The 23,968-nt window shown below is 49.3% G+C and overlaps 1 protein-coding gene across 1 annotated transcript in view; it reads right to left on the bottom strand.

Annotated features, from left to right (window-relative positions):
* SLC25A33 (solute carrier family 25 member 33) overlaps positions 1 to 5,140 on the bottom strand; it is a 33,323-nt gene extending 28,183 nt beyond the window's left edge. The window contains exon 1 of the mRNA XM_032863333.1: positions 4,899 to 5,140. Coding sequence (XP_032719224.1) covers positions 4,899 to 4,954 — 56 coding nt within the window. The 5' untranslated portion in view covers positions 4,955 to 5,140. The remainder of the gene's footprint in view (positions 1 to 4,898) is intronic.
* Between the last annotated feature and the right edge of the window lie 18,828 nt (positions 5,141 to 23,968).

Genomic DNA, 23,968 nt, shown 5'->3' with positions numbered 1-23,968 from the left:
ATCTAAACCCCCAGGTAAGACACACACTACCTTTTATTCACTTAGTTAATCATTAAACAAGTATTGTTTAAGCATCTGTACCAAGTGTGGTACTGTACTCAAGATGTACGTACGAGTGATGAAGACAGACATGATTGCTATTCTCATGAAGCTTAATGCTAGTGGGAATTTCATACAAACACCATACAACATTTAAAAATGTTTCTCAACATATAAAAAATACACCAACGAGGGAAGCCTGAGTGGCTCAGTGGGTTAAGCCACTGCCTTCAGCTCAGGTCATGATCCTAGGGTCCTAGGATCGATTCCCACATGGGGCTCCTTGCTCAGTGGGGATCCTGCTTCTCTCTCTGCCTCTGCCTGCCACTCTGCCTGCTTCTGCACGATCTCTCTGACAAATAAATAAATAAAATCTTTAAAAAAAAATACACCGATGAAATAAAAGTCAATTTATATTCTTGATATACATAAGCCCTATATAAAATATCACATGCACACTGTTCTTGTCTTACCAAAATTTAAGGATTTCAATTAAGTCTTGCATCTTCTCTGTATTGGTCCCCTGGCGAATGCATGAACATGTGCCTGACACTACCAAAGTAACCATTAGCTGATACAGACTACACTCATGGAGGCAAGCGCGGTACGGAAGTATATACACCAGCTGACAGCTGTCCATAATGGGGGCAGGGACACGAAACACTGAATCTTGACAATATCTTGGATTATGTATTTTAAAATCTTAAAAGACATATGTTCCCACTAAAACACATTTTAAAAGCTATGTGAGGGGCGCCTGGGTGGCTCAGTGGGTTAAGCCACTGCCTTCGGCTCAGGTCATTATCTCAGGGTCCTGGGATCGAGTCCCGCCTCGGGCTCTCTGCTCAGCAGGGAGCCTGCTTCCCTGCCTCTCTGCCTACTTGTGATCTCTCTCTGTCAAATAAGTAAATAAAAAAAAAACTTTGATAAAAGCTATGTGAGTATATTTGATGACAAAAGAAAAAAATCATGCCTGGAAATACCAGTGAAGCGTACAGTCTGGGCCTTTCACCTCTAACCAGCGCCAGCTTAGCCCAGCTGTTTCAGGTGCTGAGCGTGTCTACTACAAGTTCTCACCCGGCTGTCACTGCTTGTTCCATTAGTGAACAGCATCACTAACACTGTATGTACTACCCGAACCCTGAGACATCTGAGAAAGAAAGGTTAAAGGATTTTTCTTAACAGACCTAAGGTCCTAGTACCAGATGGGCCACTTAAGAGGACTTCCGTGTCTCTCTCACTGAGAGTCTAAACAGTAGAAGAGAACAATAGGTTATGTAGTGACAAGATCTGTTTGACTACATTTTTTATTTTGACAACAACACTACCCAGATTTTTGGGACAGGAGGGAACAAAGCAGAAAACAACAGAGTCCCTAAAGATACTAAAAATCAACATGAAGTGAATGCTGCTTTGCTCCCACAGAAGTAACACCATCAGAGCTCGTTATGGAAGTGCTGGGAGGTATGGGAAGCCTTAAAAATGTGTTTTGACTCAGCAACTGTATCATTTACTGGTTTATCCTAACGAGATAATCAGAGAAGGGGCGCCTGTGTGGCTCAGTGGGTTAAGGCCTCTGCCTTCCCCTCGGGTCATGGGGATGGCCTGCATAGGGCTCTCTGCTCAGCAGGGAACCTGCTTCCTCCTCTCTCTCTGCCTGCCTCTCTGCCTACTTGTCATCTCTGTCTGTCAAATAAATAAAATCTTTGAAGAAAAAAAAAAGTAGTTATCAGGGAACTACACAGGTAGACGTAAGGATATCCAGTAATTTATGCTGGCAGAAAATCGGAAATGAGATTAAGTAGAAATTATGTCATCAGAATAAATCTGGTAGCCCTGTCATAAATTTACTATAACATCCTCAGTCCACATTCCAGTCACTGGGCTTGGAACTGTATTTGCCTCCTTCATTGCAACCACTGAACAGTAAGGACTGATGAGAGGTGTACTGAGAAAATTCACTATCATGTCGCCATTAATGTATTACTAAGAATAAAGCAATTTAAAGAATAGGAGCCCATTTTAAAGTAGTTATGGAATTTTATTTGGTACACATACACATAACCTTTCTAAAGTGCCTTGTTTAGGGGCACCTTGGTGGCTCAGTGGGTTAAGCCTCTGCCTTCGGCTCAGGTCATGCAGGGTCCTGGGATGGAGCCTCACATCAGGGCTCTCTGCTCAGCAGGGAGCCTGCTTCCCCACCCCCCACCTCTGCCTGCCTCTCTGCCTACTTGTGATCTCTGTCAAATAAATAAAATCTTTTAAAAAATAAATAAAGTGCCTTGTTTAGGTGTTGTTTTGTGGGTGGTTCTTCCTCCACTTCTCTTCTTCAAGGGTAACAGTGTTAAAAAGATAACCATTAGAGAGCAAAGGAATATTTCTGCTTTTGCAAAGAGCCCAAGACACTATCTTTAAAAAAAAAAAAAAAAATCAAAAAAATTTAAAAGACTACGAGTTGTTTGGGACATAGTTTTTATTTCCCAGGCTCTAAAATTAATTTTCAATGATTCCTAAGCCTCTTATAGCTGATAAAAATAATTATTCAGTATCACTAATTAGTGATAGTGTTAAACCTGTTTGATGTTAATTTCCAATGGCTATCCAACAAACGGTAGAAATATGACAAATTCACACACAAAGGGCTCTAACTTTTCAAAGACCAGGGATTTCAGTTTTCTGGAAAGATGCCAGTTTAAGAACAGTAGAAACTAGCTACTTAGAGCAAAGCAGTGCATCTCCCATTGGACCAGCTGGGACCACTGGGTTTACTGGTTTTAACTCTATGAAATAATAAGCACTCAATACTTAGCTCCTTTTAATGCTCTTTCCTAAAAGAAACGGAAGTAATATATTTTAAGCTAGTGGGAATGAATCAAAATGCATCAGTTACTCTGAAAGCATCCTGTTCAAAGATTTATTTTCTTTCCGGAGTATCTGCAAGGAATCCTGAGCAGCTGCTGAAGAAGGAACCTGTTAGAGACAATGGCTTCAGGCACCACCCTAATAAACCCTCTACGTTCTAATCAGTCCTTGCGACTTCTGCCGGCTACTGCCGCCTTCCTCCATCACAATTTAAGACGCCGCTGCTTGGTAGGAGAATTAGCAGCCAGAGGGCACTGTGAAGGGCGGGTAGGGAGATTCATGGAGACAGGGCAATGGATTATGCAGCAAACCTCACAGAGGCTGCTCCAAAGCAGGTAACTCTTCCCAGTCTGGAATGCAAAGGATTTTTTAAAAGCCCACCTCACTAACAACATGAAATCAAAATCATGTAGTATAAAATCATTTTAAGTTACCCTCCTTGGCTTGAGAAATGACTTTAACACGGGCAACTTGTTTAAAATTCCCCCAGAATGACCAGTTAATATACTGTATTAATTTAGGAATGCTCCCCCCGCCCCTGTGACTTTCAGGAAACACTGGGAGTTAAAGTGAGAAGATGAAGAAGGAACCACAGGGAAGAGATGAATGAGAAAATTCTCCCTATGTACGAAGAACCAAAATTTTTTGGTTGGAGAAACAGAGTGGGTGGTCACATACAGTAAGAAGTACAAACACTTTCATCATAGTTATTTTGCAGGTAAGTTCTCAACCATTATTCATTTGTAGTAAGGAACATACCTCAGTCCAAGGTGCATCTAATATCCAAGTCAAGATGATAATCCAGAAAAAATTATATTTTATGCAGAATGTCTACACTTAAAAATTGCTATGCCAAGCTTGTGAGGTCCTCAAACAAGACAAAATATCTGGAACTCCAAAAGGAACCAAACCCACTGGCTGTATTAAAAGAAAATTAGTAATACTAATTTTCACTACTATTTTGTGAAGAAACAAAAAATCAGCTCTGTTCCTAAACCCCCTACCACTCAATCTCCCTAACAATGCATTGCCGCCACTAAAAAATATCAGATGCATGATGACCAAAAAAAAATGCAGCTCTCAAAAACAGGGCACATCTTATGGTGCATGTGTCCACTAGCAGGTGAGAAGCATTTTTTCCTTTTTTTTTTTTTTTTAAGATTTAATTTTCTATCTGACAGATACAGGAAGAGACAGAAAGAGGGAGGGAGCGAGCAAGCATGCAGAAGCATGCAGGAAGAGAGGGAGAAGCAAAGGTTCCCCACTGAGCAGGGAGCCCAGTGTGGGGCTCGATCCTAAGACTCTGGGATCATGACCTGACCCGAAGGCAGACGCTTAACCGACTGAGCCACCGAGGCTCCCTAAGAAGCATTTGAATACACCTTCCTGACCTCATTCCACCCCCTTCGATCCCGCAGTTGCCCTCCCACAGGTGGCTTGCTGGCCAGCATCACGGTTCGCCAGCACTTTCCAGGCCCCTGCCGATGTCCAACACCTGCAGCCCTCTAGACTGTCTGAACTGGCCGCTGCGCGACCCTGAGGAAGTCACCGGCGCGCCCCCGCCCCCGCCAACCCCCAGCATCCACGGGGCCGCCCAGGGCCTTCGGAAAGAGGCCCCGGAGCGCAACCCAGGCAGAAGGACAGCGAGTGCAGCACGACCAGGGCCGCCAGCTGGGAGGATGTGGGGCGGACCGAGCCACAGTGGCCAGGCAGGACTGCCCCCGAGTGACACTCGTCACACCAGCCTCTAACTGTTCAGAAGGAGAAAAAGCAGGAGACCCCGCGGGAGCGGAATGCGCGTGGGAACGCGGGTAACCACCCTCGGGAGATGCGGCCCGGGGCGGGGAAGGCCCGCGCCCCGGGGCCTCCCCATACCGCGGAGACTTCCTCCTCCCGGAATCGGCGCTCCGGCCCGGGGGAGGGCGGGTAACCGGCCGGGGCGCCCGAGGCCGCGGGGTGGGGGAGCGGGGTGCGCGGGGTCCGGCCGGGACGCTCACCCGCCGGCGAAGAGGTGAAGCAGCGTATTCTCCTTCTGCTGAGTGCCCGTCGCCATGGCCGCGCCGGCTCCGCGGCCCGCCGCCGCCGGGTGCCGCGAACGCGAGGTGGCTCGAGGGATGCGCAAGAAGGCCCGCTCCGCTCGCCCCGCTGCCCTCAGGCGGCTACCGGCGCCGCCTCCATGCGCGCGCGCTCCGACGCCCCGCGCCCTCGCCCTGCGCCCTCCGCGGCGTGGCCGCCGGCTCCTCACCGGCCTCTGCGGCGCGAGCCCAACACCAGCCGGAGTCCGGCGCGCGGCCGTCACGTGGCGGGGGCCGGGCCGTGTCGTCACGCGGCTGCGCGAGCCCGGGGCCGCACGCGGCGGGGGTGTGGGCCCGGATCCCGCGCGCCCATTGGCCGGCGTCGGACGTGGGCGGGGCGATTGCGCGGTGTGGGCGGGCGTCTGCTCCGAGCGAACGGCTGGGCGGGGCCGGCTTGGGTCAGTGCGCCAAGAGTGAGAACCGGCCGAGGCTGCCAGATCCCCGTTCTGAGCGGAGAGACCCGGCTTGCCAAAAGCTAGGGAGACCCGGGGCCTGCACTTGCCTCCCGTTTTCTAGTCTATTTTAAGTTCAGTTTAGTTTCTGTGATATGATGTGCAAAGGGTTTAGCAATTACGTATTGCAGCTTACAGCTCTGTACTCACACATCCAGCCCAGGGAAAACATGGGACCAGGACAGCCCAGGACGCCACCCCCACCCAGTGTACCCCTAGTATACTGTTGGGTATTTCTTATTTTTCTATGGTCTACCCCTTCTGATCATGTGCGGCCCAGACTTCTGAGCTCAAGCAGCTTCTCCACTTGCATGGTCTTGGGTCAAACCCAGCCTGGCATCTTACCTCCAGGTCTGCCAGGCCTTCCCTGGCCGCCCTGCAGCCCGCGATCATATGACTCCATTTAATTTACTCACACAGCCTCCTGCAGTTATTGGCTGACTTACTCCTTTAAGCTGACCTTTTACCTCCTAGAGTGTAAACTTCAGGAGAGTCGGATCTTGTTTCTTCTATTTCTGGCTGTTCCCAGGCAAGGTACCTGCCGCTAGGAATGCCCAAGAAAGTAATGAATAAATGTCCCGAACTGAATTCATCTTTCCATTCTTCCCCTTCCCCACACCAGTCCAGGCTGTTGTATTTTCTGTCCTGGTAGTGACACCACCATCTGCACTGCGGCCACTAACACCAGAAACTTGCCTGTTACCGTGGACTCCGCCCCCTTACCCCCCTTTTTCTCAGTAGCCCATCACTCACCAGGCACTTCCATCTCCTGAAATTCTCCCAAAGTCATCTCCTTCTCTGCGTTCCTGCGCTTACTGCTGCTGGAAGTTTTCATGCCTCTCACCTACTTTGTAGCAAAAAATCTGCCTGGTATCACAGGCCACCCTTTTCCCCCTTAGTCTGTCATCCCGCCCCCCTTCCCATCCCTTCTCCAAGAGCACAAAATTCAGAATATACCAGCACTGTGTTTTCAATCTCCAGAGCTGTTAAAAGCAGTACCTTGACCGGACCAAGCTTCTAGATGTCTGGTGTGTAAACAAAGAGAGCTTAAGCAGAAGGGAAATTGTGTGCAAACACAAGAGCTGGTATTTGATTGCTAGGACTCTTTAAAAACAGCTCTTAGGCGCAGTCATCCAAAACACAAGCAGGTGAATGCTCCATATTAAAGCCATTATTCCCAAGCTCAGAAAGGGAGAAAGGCACACTAGTGCTCCATGATATGGGAAAAAAAGAGAAAAGGAAGGAAAGAAAGCACAAGAAGGGGGGGGAGTGAGTTTGTGTTTCCTAGATCTCCCATATCCTTTGCTTTAGTTGCTGGTGAAGTCAGAGTTGGTCTTAGCTGAAGATGACTTATGAGGCATGAATAGAAGGAAGGAGAGAGTAACGGGACCCCATTAACCAGGAGGGAACCTCTCCCCTCTGGGCAGGGTTCTATCCCAGGGAGATGCCATCCTTGGAGCAGAGCCCTACCTACTGGCTGCTCTCATGGAGGTGTCTGAGGCTGGGACCAAGTCTTCTAACGCCAATGGCAGCACCCAGCCTCTTGCTTGCTTTTGCTAAGCTAGTCTGGGCTGTGCTGGACACAAGTACAAGCCTCCCCACCTCCTTGTTAATGGTAATGCTGCCTTCATGTTAGAGTTTTTCCAAGGTCTTTCACACATATTATCTCGTTGGATACTCAACGTTTGGCAGCCCTGTTGTTTGGCAGGACAGATTTGCCCAAGGTCGCACAGCTAGTTAGTGGCTGATGCAATGATCTTTCATGCCTCTGTGCTTTGGAACATGCTGTTGCCTAGGATGCCCCCTTCCTCCGCTGGACCTCCTCTGAGACCAGCTCAACAACCAGCTTTTCTGTAAAGCCAGTGAGCAGCACCAGCATTCATCCCCTGGCAATGTGTTGGTGAGACTGAAGACTGGGACATTTTCTTTTCTTTTTTAAAGATTTTGTTTATTTATTTGACAGGCAGAGATCACAGGTAGGCAGAGAGGCAGGCAGAGAGAGAAGGGGAAGCAGGCTCCCCACTGAGCAGAGAGCCCAGGACCCCAGGATCATGACCTGAGCCAAAGGCAAAGGCTTTAACCTACCGAGCCACCCAGGCACCCCTGGGACATTTTCAGAGGGAAGGCCGGATATTTTGCCAAAATGTTGAAATGGGCACATCCTTTGACCCCCCACATGGAGGAAGATGTTTGATTAATTCATTTATTCAATGCATATTTATTGAGCAATTGTTATGTTTAAGGTTGTTTTATAGGCCTGGGGTATATCAGGGATTAAAAGGGATAAAAATCCTTATTGAAACTGTAGCACTCAAATCCAGCAATATACAAAAAGGATTATACTTCATGACCAAACAAGGTATGTCCCAAGAATGAGAGATTGGTTTAACATTTGAAAGTCAAACAACATAATTCAGCATACGCACGGAATAAAAAAAGAAAAAACCAGATGATCGTGTCCATAGATGCAGGAAAACATTTGACAAAACTGAATACCCATTTTTCTCAGCAAACCAGGATTAAGAGGGAATTCCTCTACCTGATAAAGGGTGTTTACAGCAAACCTATAGCGAACAACATATTTGGTGGTAAAAGATGTCTGCTCTTACCACTTGTTCAGTGTGGTACTAGAGGTTCCAGTCAGTGCAACAAGGCAAGAAAAATAAATACAAGATATAAAGATCAGAAAGGAAGAAGGAAAACTCTTTTTTTTTTTTTTTAAGATTTTATTTATTTATTTGACAGACAGAGATTACAAGTAGGCAGAGAGGCAGGCAGAGAGAGAGGAGGAAGCAGGCTCCCTGCTGAGGGCTCGATCCCAGGACCCTGAGACCATGACCTGAGCCGAAGGCAGAGGCTTTAACCCACTGAGCCACCCAGGTTCCCCGAAGGAAAACTCTCTTAGTTGCAGATAATGTCATCATTTACTAGGAAATCCTAAGGAATCTATACAATAAGTACTAGAACTAATTAGTGAATTTAGTAAGATCCTAAGAGACAAGGTCAATATATAAGAAATAACTTTTGATAGCTGTAAAGTTTCAATATGAAATTTTTAAAAAATTCTATTTACAACAGCATCAGAACAATGGCAACAATAACAGAGAAGTCAGACATAAAGAAATACATAATTTCATTTACATGAAAATCTAGAAAAGGCAAAACTGTCCATTAGTGGGTCAGAAAGGAGATCAGTCAGTCCCCTTCCCATACCTAGCCTCAGCCCCAGGCATCGACTGATCTGCCTGGGGCTGAGGCTAGGAATGGGAAGGGGACTGACTGCAAAGAGGCCAGAAGAACTTCTTAGAGCGATGAAAATGTTCTCTATCCTGATCAGGGTATATGTATTTGTTAAAATTCTGTAAAATAGGTGCATTTTACTGTATGTAAATTTTATCTCAAGAAAATTGACTAGAAAGGAAAAAAGCAAAGCTGACTGCAGGTGTACATATATGTACAACGTATCAAGTTTAGGGGTAAGAAAGGGTGCAGACAGACGGCTGGACAAGCAGACCCATTTAGAGGCTACCCCGCTTAAGCCACTACTCACAGATCTGGTAGGTGAGGGAAGAAAGGCTTGTTTGGGTTTGCAACTGTTTGAATTTTGAAGGGCCTGAGGCTTCCTGCTGACCTGCCGCTGGTTTCTTCTTGCTTTCTTCCCCTGATTATTGGCTGTCAAACCTCTAATTGCTTCTTTAATCCTTGTTTTTCGCAAATCTGCCAGCTGTCTGCCAGCTACTAGGAAAACACCTCCTCCCACCGCACCCCCTTGGGCTGGGATTTCAGATCTTTGCAGGAAATTTTAAGGAGCATTTCAGTTTTTTCTGAGCTGGGACAGGACTGGTTTCTCGCCTGACAGGCCTCACCTAGAATGAGCTGACATTCAAGGCCTCTGTCTGCGCAGGGGCGGGTGGGCAGCAGAGGCAGGGTGTACCGTTGGGGGGGTCACAGGCAGATGCCCAGCACGATGCTGCTCTCCCTCTTTTTGTTTCTCCTTAAAAGATCCTGCCTGGGAGCGCCTGGGTGGCTCAGTGGGTTCAGCCTGTGTCTTTGACTCAGGTCATGATCCGGGAATCCAGGGATCGAGTCCCACATTGGGCTCCCTGCTCAGCGGGGGGTTTGCTTTTCCCTCTGCCCTTCACCCTGCTCTGGTGCACTCTCTCTCCCTCTCAAATAAATAAAATCAAATTAAAAAAAAGAGAGAGCTCGATCCAACTTGAGCCAAGTTTCTGCCACAGTCCAAGTGAGGCCGTGTAACCCAGTCTTCCTGCTAATGAAAGGCCTGTGTTGTCCCTGCTCCCGCAAGGATAAGCTACTGCCAGCAAGTCGCCCTCGTTAGGTCCGCCAGGCTGGAACCTGTTTGCCCAAGCTCTTGTGACCCTGCTGTCTCCCCCCTCAGGTTTCCCTGTTCATTCCTTAGAAAGAATGCACTGTGGGGGAGGAAAATAAATTTACTTCTACCCTTCTAGGTTTTTGGCTGAGACAACCCCCTGTATTCAAAGAGAGATTAACAGGAGAAAAACAATTTAATTGAATTTCATATGTACAGGGTCCAGGGAAGTGACCCAAACAGGTAGGTTTTATACCTTTTGGACAAGGAAACAATAAAATTTGTGAAGAACTGACAAGACAAAGGGGTTCGGGCTTGGGGTAGAAATTGGAGAGGAAGTATCAAGGTTTGTTTATGTGGCCTCAGCCCAGAATTTCCATCTCTGGTGATAAGGATGTCTTTCTTTCTCCTGGTACAGGGAGGGTAACTTTCACATGAGAGATTATTTCCTGCTTTCAGGGGGACAGAGGAGGGTCAGAGCGTCCTTCATGCACCAGCTGTTTCTTAAGTAACTTTAATTCTAAATAATCAACACGCCAGAGTGGCATGTTTTAGGGTGACCCGCCCTGAGCCCCATCAGCATCTCGGTATAATGTCAACGCCAATATTTTCTGAATAACGCTTGGAACTCGGAGACTGGATATTAACTGAATATTAACCTCTGGCACTCCTAACCGGTCAGGCAGGCCCTGTCCTTCCTCCTCCCTTGTCCTTCCCTCCCAAGCTTCCCTGTGTCCCAGCTTCTGAGTGGCAGCAGACCATGGTGCCAAAATGCCAAGTGACTTCATCTCTCCAAGCCATTATTGTTCCTACGGCGGAGTGGAGATGCAAAATAATAATTCTGCTAACACTGAGTGTGTGCTGGGCACTGTTCTATATCTGGCAAGGACTCTTTAAGTTGGAGCTATGACCGTATCCCCCGTTCAAGCTATCACCGAGATGTCAAACAGCAGGCCTGGCTAGGAAGTAGGCAGAGCTGGGATTTGAACAGAGTAAGTGCCATGGTGGGAGGGTATGGGCTTAACCATCCAGGTACGCAGTCTGAGGCAGGACACAGGAAGGTCTCAGAGCCCTGTCCGTGATCAGTCCTGAGCACACAGACATTATGACCAGGATTGGCACTCATACCTGTTTGCAGCCATTGGAAGGCTCCAGAAGCCTTGTTTCCAACGTGAAAAACAGAGCAGACTGGTGAGAGAGAGGTTAAGGAGTCGTCTCATCCTAAAAGAAGGGAGAACTGTCATTTATGGAGCACCTGCTGTATGCCAGCCTCCTGAGGAAGGTATAGAAACACAACCCCTTTTCCCCAAGCTTGGGGCCTGTGTTTCACAAGTCAGGGCTGTTCTGATGATTTCGGAGAAGTCAGAGGCCTCCCCCAGGGCAGCACTCTGGCTTTCAGCACAGAACAGTTTTGAATAGTTACACTTGGAGGGACTTAAAAGCGCTCTCTAGGGCGTCTGGGTGACTCAGTTGGTTAAGCAGACTGCCTTCCGCTCAGGTCATGATCCTGGAATCCCAGGATAGAGCCCCGAGTCCCACGTGGGGCTCCCTGCTCTGCAGGGGGTCTGCTTCTCCTTCTGACCTCTCCCCTCTCCCTCAAATAAATAAATAAAATCTTTAAAAATAAATAAATAAAAGCACTCTGTAAGCAGCCTCATGGTCAGGCAAGGTCAGGGTTTGCCACCAAACAAGGCGGTGCCAGGTCCGGTTCTGCTGCCCAGGGAGTTACGCCTCTAGTCTTCAGGGCTTTTTTGGATTTTGGAGTTGTGGATGAGGGGCCGTGGGGTGCCGTTTGATTTCATCCTCCAGCAACCGTGGGAGGCAGAGCATTCGCCAGGCCAGGGCCAGGCCTAGGTCCCCCGGAGAAGCCAGGGGCTGCTGTTCCGCCCCTTTCACAGATGAGCAGACAGCCCTTCGGAGAGGCCAGGTCAGCCGCCCCAGCCTGCAGGAGGGGAGGGCTCCAGCGCCAAGCTGAGGCCCGCTGTGAGCCCCCTAGAGTCAAGCCCTGGGGGTTCAAACCCCAGAGCCTTGGACAAGTCAGGCTCTCCGAGCACCTGTTTCCCCAGCTGCAGAAGGCCATGATAGTAACAATACACGCCTCACAGGGTTGTGGTGAGGGTTACGGGAGGTAATTGTGCCTGGGTCTGAGAATTTTGTTATTGTCCTGCTCTCAGCTCCCCAGGCCCCACATTATGGGGCGAAGCTGCGTTTTTGGTGGGAGGTGGCTGGCAGCTGGGAGAGGCTATAGGGCCAGAATCTTGAGGACCCTCAGCAGAGGAAGTGGGGTCTGGGTTCCTGTCCACAGAGTGTGGCCTTAAACTGAGGAGATGCCCCTGACTCTCCTCAGCCCGACAGCCCTGAACCCCGAGGGATGCTCGGCCAGGAGCACCTACCTACCTGGTTGTGGCCGACCCACAGGGAGAGGCAGTGGGGACTGGGCCCCCAGCAGCTTCCAGTCGCGGAGGGGAGGGAGGGCAGAGCAGGAAAGAGAAACGGGGTTGATGCCCCCCATTCATTTACTGATTCTTATGGCCGGTACTGATTCACCCCACTCTGTCGCAAACCTGAGTATGGCAGGGGGCGTCCATGGCGGGTGGGAGGGCCTCACAGGGTCCCTCCTGCCAGGGGCTGTCGTCTTATAGAGAAGAAAAGGCCAAGAAGGGGTTTGAGCTCTTTCTTTCCGGGTGGCTGCCCTTGGTGGACAAAGCATGAAGAACGGGGCTGGGAGTCCCAGCAGCTCAGGGCAGACATGCAGACGGACATGGGTTCCCACCTGGGTCCCAAACTGTCGCCGAAGCAGAGAAGCTCCAGGCTTGGATAGGTTACTTCTCAGTGGGCCTTTTTCTGGGCCTGCTTGCCCAGGGAAGCAGAACCAGGACACCCTTCAGAGGGTTGAAGGGGTAGTATGCCAACAAGCCCCAGGGGTTTGAAGAATTCATTAGCTCCTGGAAACTATCCCATGGTCACTGTCGTCCCTGGGGAGCTGGCTCGGGTTGCAGACTGACCTCGCCAAGGTCTAAGTAGGGCAGAGCTGGGATCTGGCTGCCTGGGCCCAGGTCCGGTCGGGGGTAAGGGGGTGGGCAGGTCGGCAAAAGGGACCCAGCATCCTAGCTAACATTTATAGAGCCCCTATGCTTATATTAACTCACCCAGCCGTTCCAGCAACCCCGTAAGACGGAGACGACTATCATGGTCCCCATCTCCCAGAGGAGGACACTGAGGCCCAGAGGATTTGAACCAGCGTGATTCGGCTTTGGAGTCTGCGCTCCAGCCTCCTCCCAGGACTGGATTAGGCAGAACGCATCCCCAGACTTTCTTACCTCGGACGTTCAAGTGAAGATGATCTGCGAGCCACCTTCTCCACGGATCCCTCCCCTTCGTGCTGAGGGACCAACCTGTTACCTGTGAGGGAGGAGGGAGGCGGGAGCAAGAGAGGAGGACGAGGGAGGCCCTGGGCCGCTGCGTGGCGGTCAACATCAAAGCTAAGGATAAGGGAGCACGCCACAGCTGTGGGCTGCATCGCTCAGGATAAGGGACTTTGAGCAAGTGCCCTGTCTTCTCTGAACCTTTCTTTTTGTATAAAAAGGTGCTTAAGATGCCTCCTTCAGGGCCGCCTGGCTGGCTCAGTTGGACGAGCCCACGCCTCTTAATGTTGGGGTCATGAGTTTGAGCCCCATGTTGGGTGTGGAGCTTACTTAAAAAATTAATAGGGGCACCTGGGTGGCTCAGTGGGTTAGAGCCTCCGTCTTCAGCTCAGGTCATGATCTCAGGGTCCTGGGATCGAGTACCTCATCTGGTTCTCTGCTCGGCGAGGAGCCTGCTTCCCCCTCTCTCTCTGCCTGTTTCTCTGCCTGCTTGTGATCTCTGTCAAATAAATAAAATCTTTAAAAAAAAGAATGAATGAATGAGTGAATGAATAAATAAATAAAACGAGTTACCTCATCAGATGGTCTGGAATCTTCCCAACTCACAACCACCTCTCCCGATTCCTTGGAACTTGGCCCATTGTTTCCTTAGAACTCTCCTCCCTCTGCCTCCAGGCCTCTCCCTTTAAAGGGTGGGGCCCAGGACAGGGCGTATTGTTCTCCCAAACCCAGGCTCAAGGGCACTGGGGGACTGCGGGTTTTATTGTTGCTAAATAAGGCAGGTCCTGTGGCCTGTGGCAATTTTACAGAGGGCAGGGGTACACTGGGAGAGGTCAACTCCTGCCCAGCGGTATAGCTGGTGGGGACAGAGATAAGAGGAATCTGAGTCTTAACAGATTCTGAGCTCCTTCTATGGAACTCCTCACCAATGAAAAGGATGTTCTGGGTGGCTGACCACGTGGTGTAAATGTGGTTCCTACAGCTCAAAAAATGCCAAACTTCCTCACCTGTGATTGGGGGCCATACCCTCTCCCTAGGTGACCTCCCCCTGCTCCAAGACTTTACAAACCATCTACTCGGCGTCCATATGACTCCCCATTTCTGTCTGCAGCTCCACACCTTCCCTGAGATATGTTCTGGAACATTCATCCGCCTACCTAGTTGACACTTCCAGACAGGTAGGGAGGATGTGGGTGGGACTACACAACGTCCAAGCACCTCCACTGAGCCCCAGGCATCTGTTGTCCCCATCCCTGATGGACCGTTTCCATTAGAAGGACTTTGCTACCCACACAGGTTGCTTTCTAGGCCTGGAAGGCGCTCAGGGCTTAATGGTGTCCTTGATCGTGGTAAGTCCGAGATATACAAATTTTGGGGGGAAGGGGGAACACATAGCTTCTACCTGAATTCCTCCCAGTCTGGGCAATAGGGGCTCAGGTCAGAACAAGGAATGGTTTCCACCCTCTTGGAGCTCAAGTTCCGGTTGGGGAGACTGTGTGACGGAACAAAGAAATGGAACATTACATCCTTACCTCGAGTCTGACGCCATCAGGGAATGGCTGGGGTGCTGTGAAGTCAAGTGTGTGACACCTCAAACATTCGCTTTGGAAAGGGTGGCCGGGGAGCGTCTCTTCAGAAGTACCGAGGGACGGCAGGGGACTCCACTCTCGTCCCAGAGCCTCTGGAAAGTGGCAGGTTTGGGATCCCCAAAGACCACACCCCTCATGTTAGAAAACGCCTCCAAATCCAAGATCAGACATAACAAGTAACATTTATTTATGCATGTATTTTTTTATGTATTATACGTTTTTGTTTTTTTTTTTAAAGATTTTATTTATTTATTTGACAGAGAGAGATCACAAGTAGATGGAGAGGCAGGCAGAGAGAGAGAGAGAGAGAGAGAGGGAAGCAGGCTCCCTGCTGAGCAGAGAGCCCGACGCGGGACTTGATCCCAGGACCCTGAGATCATGACCTGAGCCGAAGGCAGCGGCTTAACCCACTGAGCCACCCAGGCGCCCTATATGTTTTTTTTAATAATGGTCTTGAGTTCAGCTCACTATTTTTTTTAAAGCTTTATTTATTTATTTATAAATTATTTATAAATTGACAGAGAGAGAGAGCGAGATCACAAGTAGGCAGGGAGGCAGGCAGAGGAATGAGGGGGAAGCAGACTCCCTGCTGAGCAGAGAGCCCGATGCGGGGCTCAATCCCAGGACCCTGAGACCATGACCTGAGCCAAAGGCAGAGCCTTAACCACTGAGCCCCCAGGTGCCACGTATTATAAGTTTTTGGCATGGAGCCCAGTGTGGGGGCCTGGACTTGATCCTCAGATCAAGGCCTCAGTCCATACCAAAGGTCCAAGGCTGAACTCTCTAAACCCCCCAGGGGCCCCACAGATAACTTTTAAAACACAAAGCTGAGTGATTCTCTGATTCATTTATTTTTAATTCTAATAATAACAATAATAATAAAGTTAATAATCACAAAACTTACCATTTTAACAATTTTTAAGAATACTGTTTAGGGGGGCGCCTGGGTGGCTCAGTGGGTTAAAGCCTCTGCCTTCAGCTCAGGTCATGATCTCAGGGTCCTGGGATCGAGTCCCTCATCGGGCTCTCTGCTAGGCGAGGAGCCTGCTTCCCCTTCTCTCTCTGCCTGCCTCTCTGCCTACTTGATCTCTGTCAAAATAAATTTTAAAAAAACAAAAACAATACTGTTTAGGGGCGTTAACACATGCACACTTATACAACCATTCCCCACCATCTCTCTCTAGAACTTTCTCATCTACCCTAACAGAAACTCCGTCCCTGGTAACTCCCCTCTTCCACTTTTTTGTCTCTATGGATCTGACAAGGCTAAGTAACTCACGGAATGATACAGTGAAATAACAGAGCAGTTGTCTCTTGTGACTGGCTTGGTTCCCTTAGCGTCATGTCCTCCGGGTTTGTCCATGTTGCAGCAGGTATCAGAATGTCTTTTCTTTTTAAAGCTGAATAATACTTCATTGTACATATAAACCACATTTTGTGTGTCCATTCATGCCCCAATGGCCACTTGGGTGGCCCCCCGCTTTGGCTATTGTGAGTAAGGCTGTTATGAACATGAGTGTTCAAATATCCGTTCACAATACTGCTTTCAATTATTTTGGGTGTGCACAGAAGAGAAATTGCTGGGCCATGTGGTCATTCTATGTTTCATTCTTTGGGGAAGTGCTATGCTGTTTTCAGTAAACACATGAGAAATCTCCAGGGGTCGACAGACAGAGCTGTGGCTACCCTCTAGCTATTTGGTGAACTTTATAACCCAGGTGTTTGGGGTCGGGGTGGAGGGAATAGGGGTGCAGGTGGGGCCCTCAGGGGGCCACAGCAAGGAGGAGGGGGAAAAGCTCCTCTGAAAACGTGCGTTCCCGGACCTGCCTCTCTGAGAGTCTGTGGTTTGAACAGATACCACCTTGTGATCCAGAAAGAATGAAATGGGAAAAGTTATGCTTGCCTTTGCTTTTCCCCAAAGCAGGGACTGTGACAGGGCTTGGGTGCGGCTGGTTTGTTCGGGAGGTGGTCCCAGGCATGGCAGTGAGGTGAGGGAAGGGAGGAGAGAGGTCCAGGGGTGCTGATGAGCTGTTACCACTGTGGGGATATGGGATCCCAGCGAGGCTGTGTGGGGCACAGTTCAGAACGACCCCTGAGGGGCATGGAAGCTGGGTATATGTCCACCGACTCCTTTTAAAATTTTTTTAAAATTTATTTTTATTTTTAAATTTGTTTTTATTTATTTTTTGTTTCTAAATTTTTAATGTTTTAAAATATTAATTTTTTAAAATATTTATTTATTTATTTATATGTCCACCAACTCCTATTCCTGCTGCAGGACTAACTCCCGGATCCCTGGGGCTGTCGGTGTTCCCATAGCTGGGGACTATCCTCATGGACGATTCTGGAAGCCACAGGAGCCCGCCAAGGAAGTGTCTGCCATGAGTTTTGGGGTTGGGTGAAGGGATGTAGGTGGGTCCCTAACCATGTTTAATCCATTAACTTAATAGCCCCGGCTGGCAGTGGCAGGGGCGTCTAGTGGATGTCTCACACCCTCCACCACGGTTTTACAGGATTCCCATCCTCTGGTGCCCAGGTGAATGTGAGCTCAGAGCCACCATCTCAAAGCACAATCTGCCCCTGGCAATATTTCCAGATTCTTCTGTCCCAGGACACACCTTCATGCCTCGTGCCTTTGTCCAGGCTCTGCCCTCCGCCTGGACTCTCCCCTTTCGGGGCTGGTAGATCCACCGCAAATGCCACCTCCCCTGGGGAGCCCAGGGAAGCAATTCTCCCCATGTGCCTCTTCGGTCCTTAGTAGGGCGTCAAAAGAGAAGGATTTGTTTTCACATTTGTTGTTTCTGCTTTAGTTTTCACTGCACACCTTGTGCCCCAGGAATTATGCGGAGAATGAAGGGACAACAGAGTTGTCTGGTCCCTTCTCCAGGAGAGCCTTCCTACGGCCGAGCTGGTCCACTTAGTTTCAATAACCCTGCGTCCTCGAAAACAGTAACATTTAATTTTTTAAAACGATCTGTGAATTTTACCTGATTCCAGATCTCCCTTCCAAGTGTGCATATCGCTGTTTCTGTTTTTGTCTTAAATGGTGCTGAGTTCTATGGCCTCCCGCTCCGTGGGGTTTCCAGAGTAGCTGGGGGCTCAGGGCTCTGGGGACCCATCCCTGGGACACTGGCTCGTCCTGGCAGCTGGCGGGAACTCGCTGTTCCATGACAGTGTGGTGACGCTTCCTTCCTCAGCTCTGCCCCCCTCCCAGAGCTTTCCCTGGGGGGATCACAGAGGCTCAGCGGACGCTCTGGGACTGGCCTGGGGTGGCCAGCCCTTCTTAGGTAGCCTCAGGAACAAGCCAGTCTTTCTCTTGAGAAGCAGAGCTGGCACTTCAACCCTGGTTGTTAGGGACACCGTGCAGGGACTTGGCCCCATCTGTGCCCTCACAGTCGCAGATCACATTTCCATCCCAATGCCTTTAGAACTTCCTGAACGGCAGCTCTGGTCACAAGTCACAAGTCTTCGGTGAGGAGTGCAATGGGAAAATGACTTTTTTTTTTTTTTTTAAGATTTCATTTATTTATTTGACACAGAGAGAGACAGATTGAACACAAGCAGGAGGAGTGAGAGAGGGAGAACCAGGCTTCCTATGGAGCAGGGAGCCCGATGCAGGGCTCAATCCCAGGACCCTAGGATCATGACCTGAGCTGAAGGCAGACGCTTAACGACTGAGCCACCCAGGAGCCCCTGGAAGTGACTTTAAGTGGATGTTTTCATTCCAGGATCAACTCCTCAGGTGGAGCGTGGAGGTGAGGGGGGCCCTCTCCTGGGGAGATAGCCCAGCTTAACTTTATGTTTTATAGCTCAGACTTGGTATCAGGAATCATATCCATCAGCAAGGACTGAAACTGATGAATCAGTTAGACTCAGGGTCATTTTATTACTCATCTGTCTTGATGGATTTTTTTTTTTATTAGAATAAAGGTCATCAAACTGCAGCCCAAAGACCCATTTTTGTATGGCCTGGGCTCTAAGAATGGTTTTTACATTTTTTAAAAGATTTATTTATTTGAGAGAAAAGAGAGAAAGAGTACATGAGCAGGGGTGCGGGTAGAGAGAGAGGGAGAAAATCTCAATCAGACTCCACGCCTGACACTCGGGCTTGATCCCACCGCCTTGGATCATGACCTGAGCCGGAAGCAAGAGTCCATGCTCATCCGACTGAGCCCCCCAGGCACCCACACCTAGTTTTCTTGAAATCAAGGCGTATCTGCTCTGGGCCCTGTCATGTGACAGAGAAGGCAAATTCATTATCAGGTACAGCAGCTCCCACCTTCCCCCCTGCGCAGGTCCTGACGTGTCCTGAGGCCCAAACACTGGGCCTGGACCCAAGGAACTTGGCTGGGCCTCTTTAGTTGCTGCCGATCCGTCGGCCCAGCTTGCTAGCCATCCTCTTCTGCCTGAAGCTGGAGCCCCACGCCCACCTCCTCTGGGCAGCTGGTCCTCCAGGACCCTCAGTCTGCCCTTCCCTGCTTCCCGGAGCCCCTAGCCTCAGCCAGTTCAACTTTGTTTGGGAAACTGAAAAAAACTTAACTTTGTCCTAGAGTAGAGAATCCCTGAGTTTCTAGCCTCAAAGCCCATATAGTATGTGTCAAGGAGGGGAGAGAGAGGAAGGGAAAAAGAACTGCATTCTTTTTTCCAAGAGCAGGAAAACAAAGCATTCATTATTCCACAGCTCACTAGGTGATGCTGTGTCCTCAGTTGGGTGCTGTCTTCTGCCTAGCAGTGGCCTCCACAAACCTCCTTTTGCTGGGCCCCACCAGCCCTTTCTTCGCCCAAAGGATCCCAGCTTGGCTTCAAACAGAAAACAAATGTTGGGGCTGCGCACCACCTTCATGACTATGGGAGAGGGTCCTCAGTGCTACTGGCCAAGTGCTCCCCGACCCCCTCCAGCTCCACTGACGATCTCCTCTTCTGCGTTTTAGTTTTGTTTTTTAATTTTAATTTTATTTTTTAAAAATTTCATTTATTGGGGCACCTGGGTGGCTCAGTGGGTTAAAGCCTCTGCCATTGGCTCAGGTCATGATCCCAGGGTCCTGGGATCGAGCCCCACATTGGGCTCTCTGCTCAGCAGGGAGCCTGCTTCCTCCTCTCTCTTTGCCTGCCTCTCTGCCTACTTGTGATCTCTGTCTTTTAAATAAATAAATAAAATCTTTAAAAAAATGTGTGTATCTACATAAAAAAAAAATTTCATTTACTTATTTGACAGAGAAAGAGCACAAGCAGAGGGAGCCTTAGGCAGAGGGAAAACAATGCGGGACTCGATCCCATTGTTTCATGACCTGAGCCAAAGGCTGACGCTTAACTGACTGAGCCACCCAGGTGCCCCCTAGTTTTTGTTTTCTTTTTTTTTTTAACAAAACTTTTAATTTTAGAATCATTTTAGATTCACAGAAAAGTTGCAAAGATAGTACAGAGAGTTCCCTTAACAATATCCCCCTCCCAACACAGTTTCCTTTCCATTACTATCTTATAGTCAATACAGTATGTTTGTTATGACTAATGGACCAATACTGACACATTATTATTAACTTAGGTCCATAATTTATTCAAATTTCCTTAGTTTTTACGCAATATCCTCTTTCTGTCCCAGGAGCCCATCCATCCAGGAGACCATGTTACCCTTGATTGTTGTGGTCTCCTTAGGCTCCTCTTGGCTGGGGCAGTTCCTCAGACTTTCCTTGTTTTTGATGACTTTGAAGGTGTTTTTTTGTTTGTTTGTTTGTTTGTTTTTTAAGATTTTTATTTATCTATTAGAGAGAGAGAGTACGGGCAAGCAGGGGGAGGGGCGGAAGAAGAGGGAGAGAGAGAATCAAACAACATCCATGCCCAGCACAGAGCCTGACCTGGGGCTCCATCTCAAGAGTCTGAGATCATGACCTGAGCTGAAATCAAGAGTCAGACTTTTTTTTTTTTTTTTTAAAGATTTTATTTATTTATTCGACAGAGAGAGATCACAAGTAGGCAGAGAGGCAGGCAGAGAGAGAGAGGAGGAAACAGGCTCCCCACCAAGGAGAGAGCCCGATGCAGGGCTCGATCCCAGGACCCTGGGATCATGACCTGAGCCGAAGGCAGAGACTTTAACCCTCTGAGCCACCCAGGCGCCCCAAGGGTCAGACGTTTAACCGACTGAGCCACTCAGGTGCCCCATGACCTTGACAGTTCTGACTACTGGGCAGGTGTTTTCGTCCAAGATCCTCTGTTGGGAGTTATCCAATGTTTTGCTCGTGAGTAGACTGGGCTTGTTTGTTTTTTGGGAGGAAGACCACAGGGGCGGTCTCTTCTCATCACACCCTATCAAGGGTACCCGCTGCCAACATGACTCACCCCTGCTGGCGTTGACCCTGGTTCCTGGCCGAGGTGGTGTTTGCCAGGTGTCTCCACTGGAGAGTTCCTCTTCGTCGCCCCTTTCTTGGTGTCCTTGTTGGACGGGAGTCACTACGCACAGCCCACACTTCATGGGTGGGAATTATGCTTCACCTTTTTGAGGGAGGGGGTCATATCCACATGGTTATTTAGAATTCCTCTGTACATGAGGTTTGTCTCTCCAGTTTCTGTACTTATCCAACCATTTATTTGTATCCATACGGACTCACGGACATTTATGATACAGTTGGAGTTATCAATACTACACTATTTATTTTGTTGTTCAGATTGTCCTAGCGTTAGCCACCAGGGGCTTTCAGTTGGCACCTGTCTCTTTGACACAGCCCCACTGTTTGCTTTTCGGGCACTTCCTGACTCTCTGGATGGACAAGATTCATGGGGAGGCGGCTCTTATGTATTTCCTCCCCCATCCTGGCATTGGCCTTGGTCCCTACTGTTGAGAATGGGGTCAGAGACCCAGATCCGGGTGATGGCTGTGTGCTCCTTGCCACTGGGTTGCCGTGGTTTCTAGCCCTCTTGAGGGACAAAACTGGAAATGCGCACATGAATACAGTAACCTGTGCTCTGCCTGTCGGTGATTTCTGTGTTCATCATCTGTACTTATATTCGGCTGGACAGGAGTTCATGGGGATGTCTCCAACTCTAGACCCACAGCTCGTGGTTCCTTCTAGGCTTCCCCCCCCCCCCCCGTGTTTGCCTATCACTTCCGCTCCAACTGCGATAACCTGGCTCCGCCCTCACCATCCACCTTCCTGTTTACTAAATCCCATCACACAGGTGCCGTGCTGTAGGCTGCTATAGGACCAATCACTGGCGCACCTAAAGGCATGATGTCACCAGCCAGGGAGCAAGGGCTTCTGCGAGTGTTCCTCTGTCTTCATCCTTCCTCACCCCCCACTTCCCCACCCCCATCTCCACTCAGCCTGGGTTTGTTAGGGGACTAGGGGATGTTGGGTGGGCACCTCCTTCAGTGAGGTCGTGTCCTGCGTTTGTAACATGGTTAGGGTTCTTTGTCACAGTCTGCCTCCCATCCTGGGATCCCCCAACCACCTCACTCAGTTTTTGAAAGTTTGCCTCCATTGGGGCGCCTGGGTGGCTCAGTTGTTAGGCATCTGCCTTCAGCTGGGGTTATGATCCTGGGATCCTGGGATCCTGGGATCCAGCCCCGAATCCAGCTCTCTGCTCAGTGGGGAGCCTGCTTTTCCCTCTCCCTCTGCCTGCTCCTCCCCTCTCGTGTGCTCTCTCTGTCAAATAAATAAATAAATAAATAAATAAAATATTTAAAAACAAAAGTTTGCTCCATTAAAGCAATCAATCCCTGGTGTCAGGGATTTAAAAAATGCCCAGTGTCACACGGAGCAGTTTCACTGCCCCCACCCCCATTCCCCACGTGTCACCTACTCAGCCTTCCTTCCAACTCTGGCAACCACCCATCTCCGTCTTCTGCGTTTTTTTTTTTTTTTAAGATTTTTAAAAATTTATTTATTTAACAGACAGATATCACAAGTAAGCAGAGAGTCAGGCAGAGAGAGAGAGAGGGAGAAGCAGGCACCCCACTGAGCAGAGCCCGATGCGGGGCTCCATCCCAGGACCCTGGGATCATGACCTGAGCCGAAGGCAGAGGCCTCAACACACTGAGCCACCCAGGTGCCCCCATCTTCTGCGTTTTAACTGAACTTAACATTCCCTGTGGGTTCCTGCCCTCTGGTGTTTAGCATCTTTGAAAAACCTTCTCTCCAAGCACCTTGGGTTCCTCCCACCTTGTTACCGCCCATGTCCCCCTTTTATAGCCAAACTCTGTATTTGTCTTCAGCCTGACTTCTCGCCCAGCCACTTAAACTGCTCCTGCCGTGGTCACCGGTGGCTTCCTTGTTGCTAAATCCCCAGGGCCTTCCATCCGCCCTGTGGCCACCTCCTGGTGAGGAAACCTGTCTTGCCCGTGTTGCTCAGCACTGTCTCCCCTAGTGACTCATTTCCTCTTGGGTGTTAATAAGCACCCACGTGCTGGGGCTCCCACGCGGACGCCTCTGCCCAGACTCGTTTTCACTGAGCTCCTCCTGCTCTCGCCTGGATCTCCTACAAGACGTCCTCACAGATGCCTCCAACGCCACGGGACCCACACCGCCCTCATTCTCTTGCTGCCCACCATGATACTAGAAGTCACCCCAAAGCGGGGCAGGGGGATCATAGAAACATTTTCTTTAAATCAGAAATTTTAAAAAAATCATTTAAGAGTGAATCAGCCGGCCAGCAGGCTGCTGGCTTCCTTCCCCTACATCTGGCTGCACCCTTTCTGACCCTGTTCCCCTGTCCTCACCATGTGGGCTGAGCTGCAGTGAGTGGTAGAAGCATTTCTGGAAGCCTTGTCTGCAGACACTTAACAGACTTGGCTGTGGTCCATATAAATGTCCTCCAGGAAACCCGGCTACCCCTCCCCTCCCCAGTCCCCAATCATGGCCTGCAGCCATTGTCACCCAGGACCCCAGACAGGAGGGAGAGTGAATTGGAGGGGGAGTTTAACTGCAAAAAAGCAATATTTAACTGATGGCTGCTGAATATCTCACTTTGGCAAATTTTGCATTTGACCGTGACAGGACTGTCACTAAGGCCCCGGACGCTTAAGAGGCACCTCCCATCCTCTGTGTACAGAGGTTCCTTCTCTCTCTGGAAAGAATTCATGACCCAAACTCTCCCGGTGAGCAGGCTGGATGTTCTCTTAAGGACATTTGTACATTGTCTACTCGTGGTCCCAAAAGAAATGCAAGACTTTACACACCTGCCGACATGAACACTCCTAGCAACATTATCCCTAAGAGCCGAACAGCATAAAAACCCAAATGTCCATCGACAGATGAACAGATAA

Source organism: Lontra canadensis, unplaced genomic scaffold (assembly GCF_010015895.1).
Source record: "Lontra canadensis isolate GAN:19392208 unplaced genomic scaffold, GSC_riverotter_1.0 scaffold25, whole genome shotgun sequence".
In the NCBI taxonomy this organism is placed as follows: domain Eukaryota; kingdom Metazoa; phylum Chordata; class Mammalia; order Carnivora; family Mustelidae; genus Lontra; species Lontra canadensis.
The sequence above is the reverse complement of the archived record's forward strand: the minus strand, read 5'-3'. Positions and strand labels throughout refer to the sequence as shown.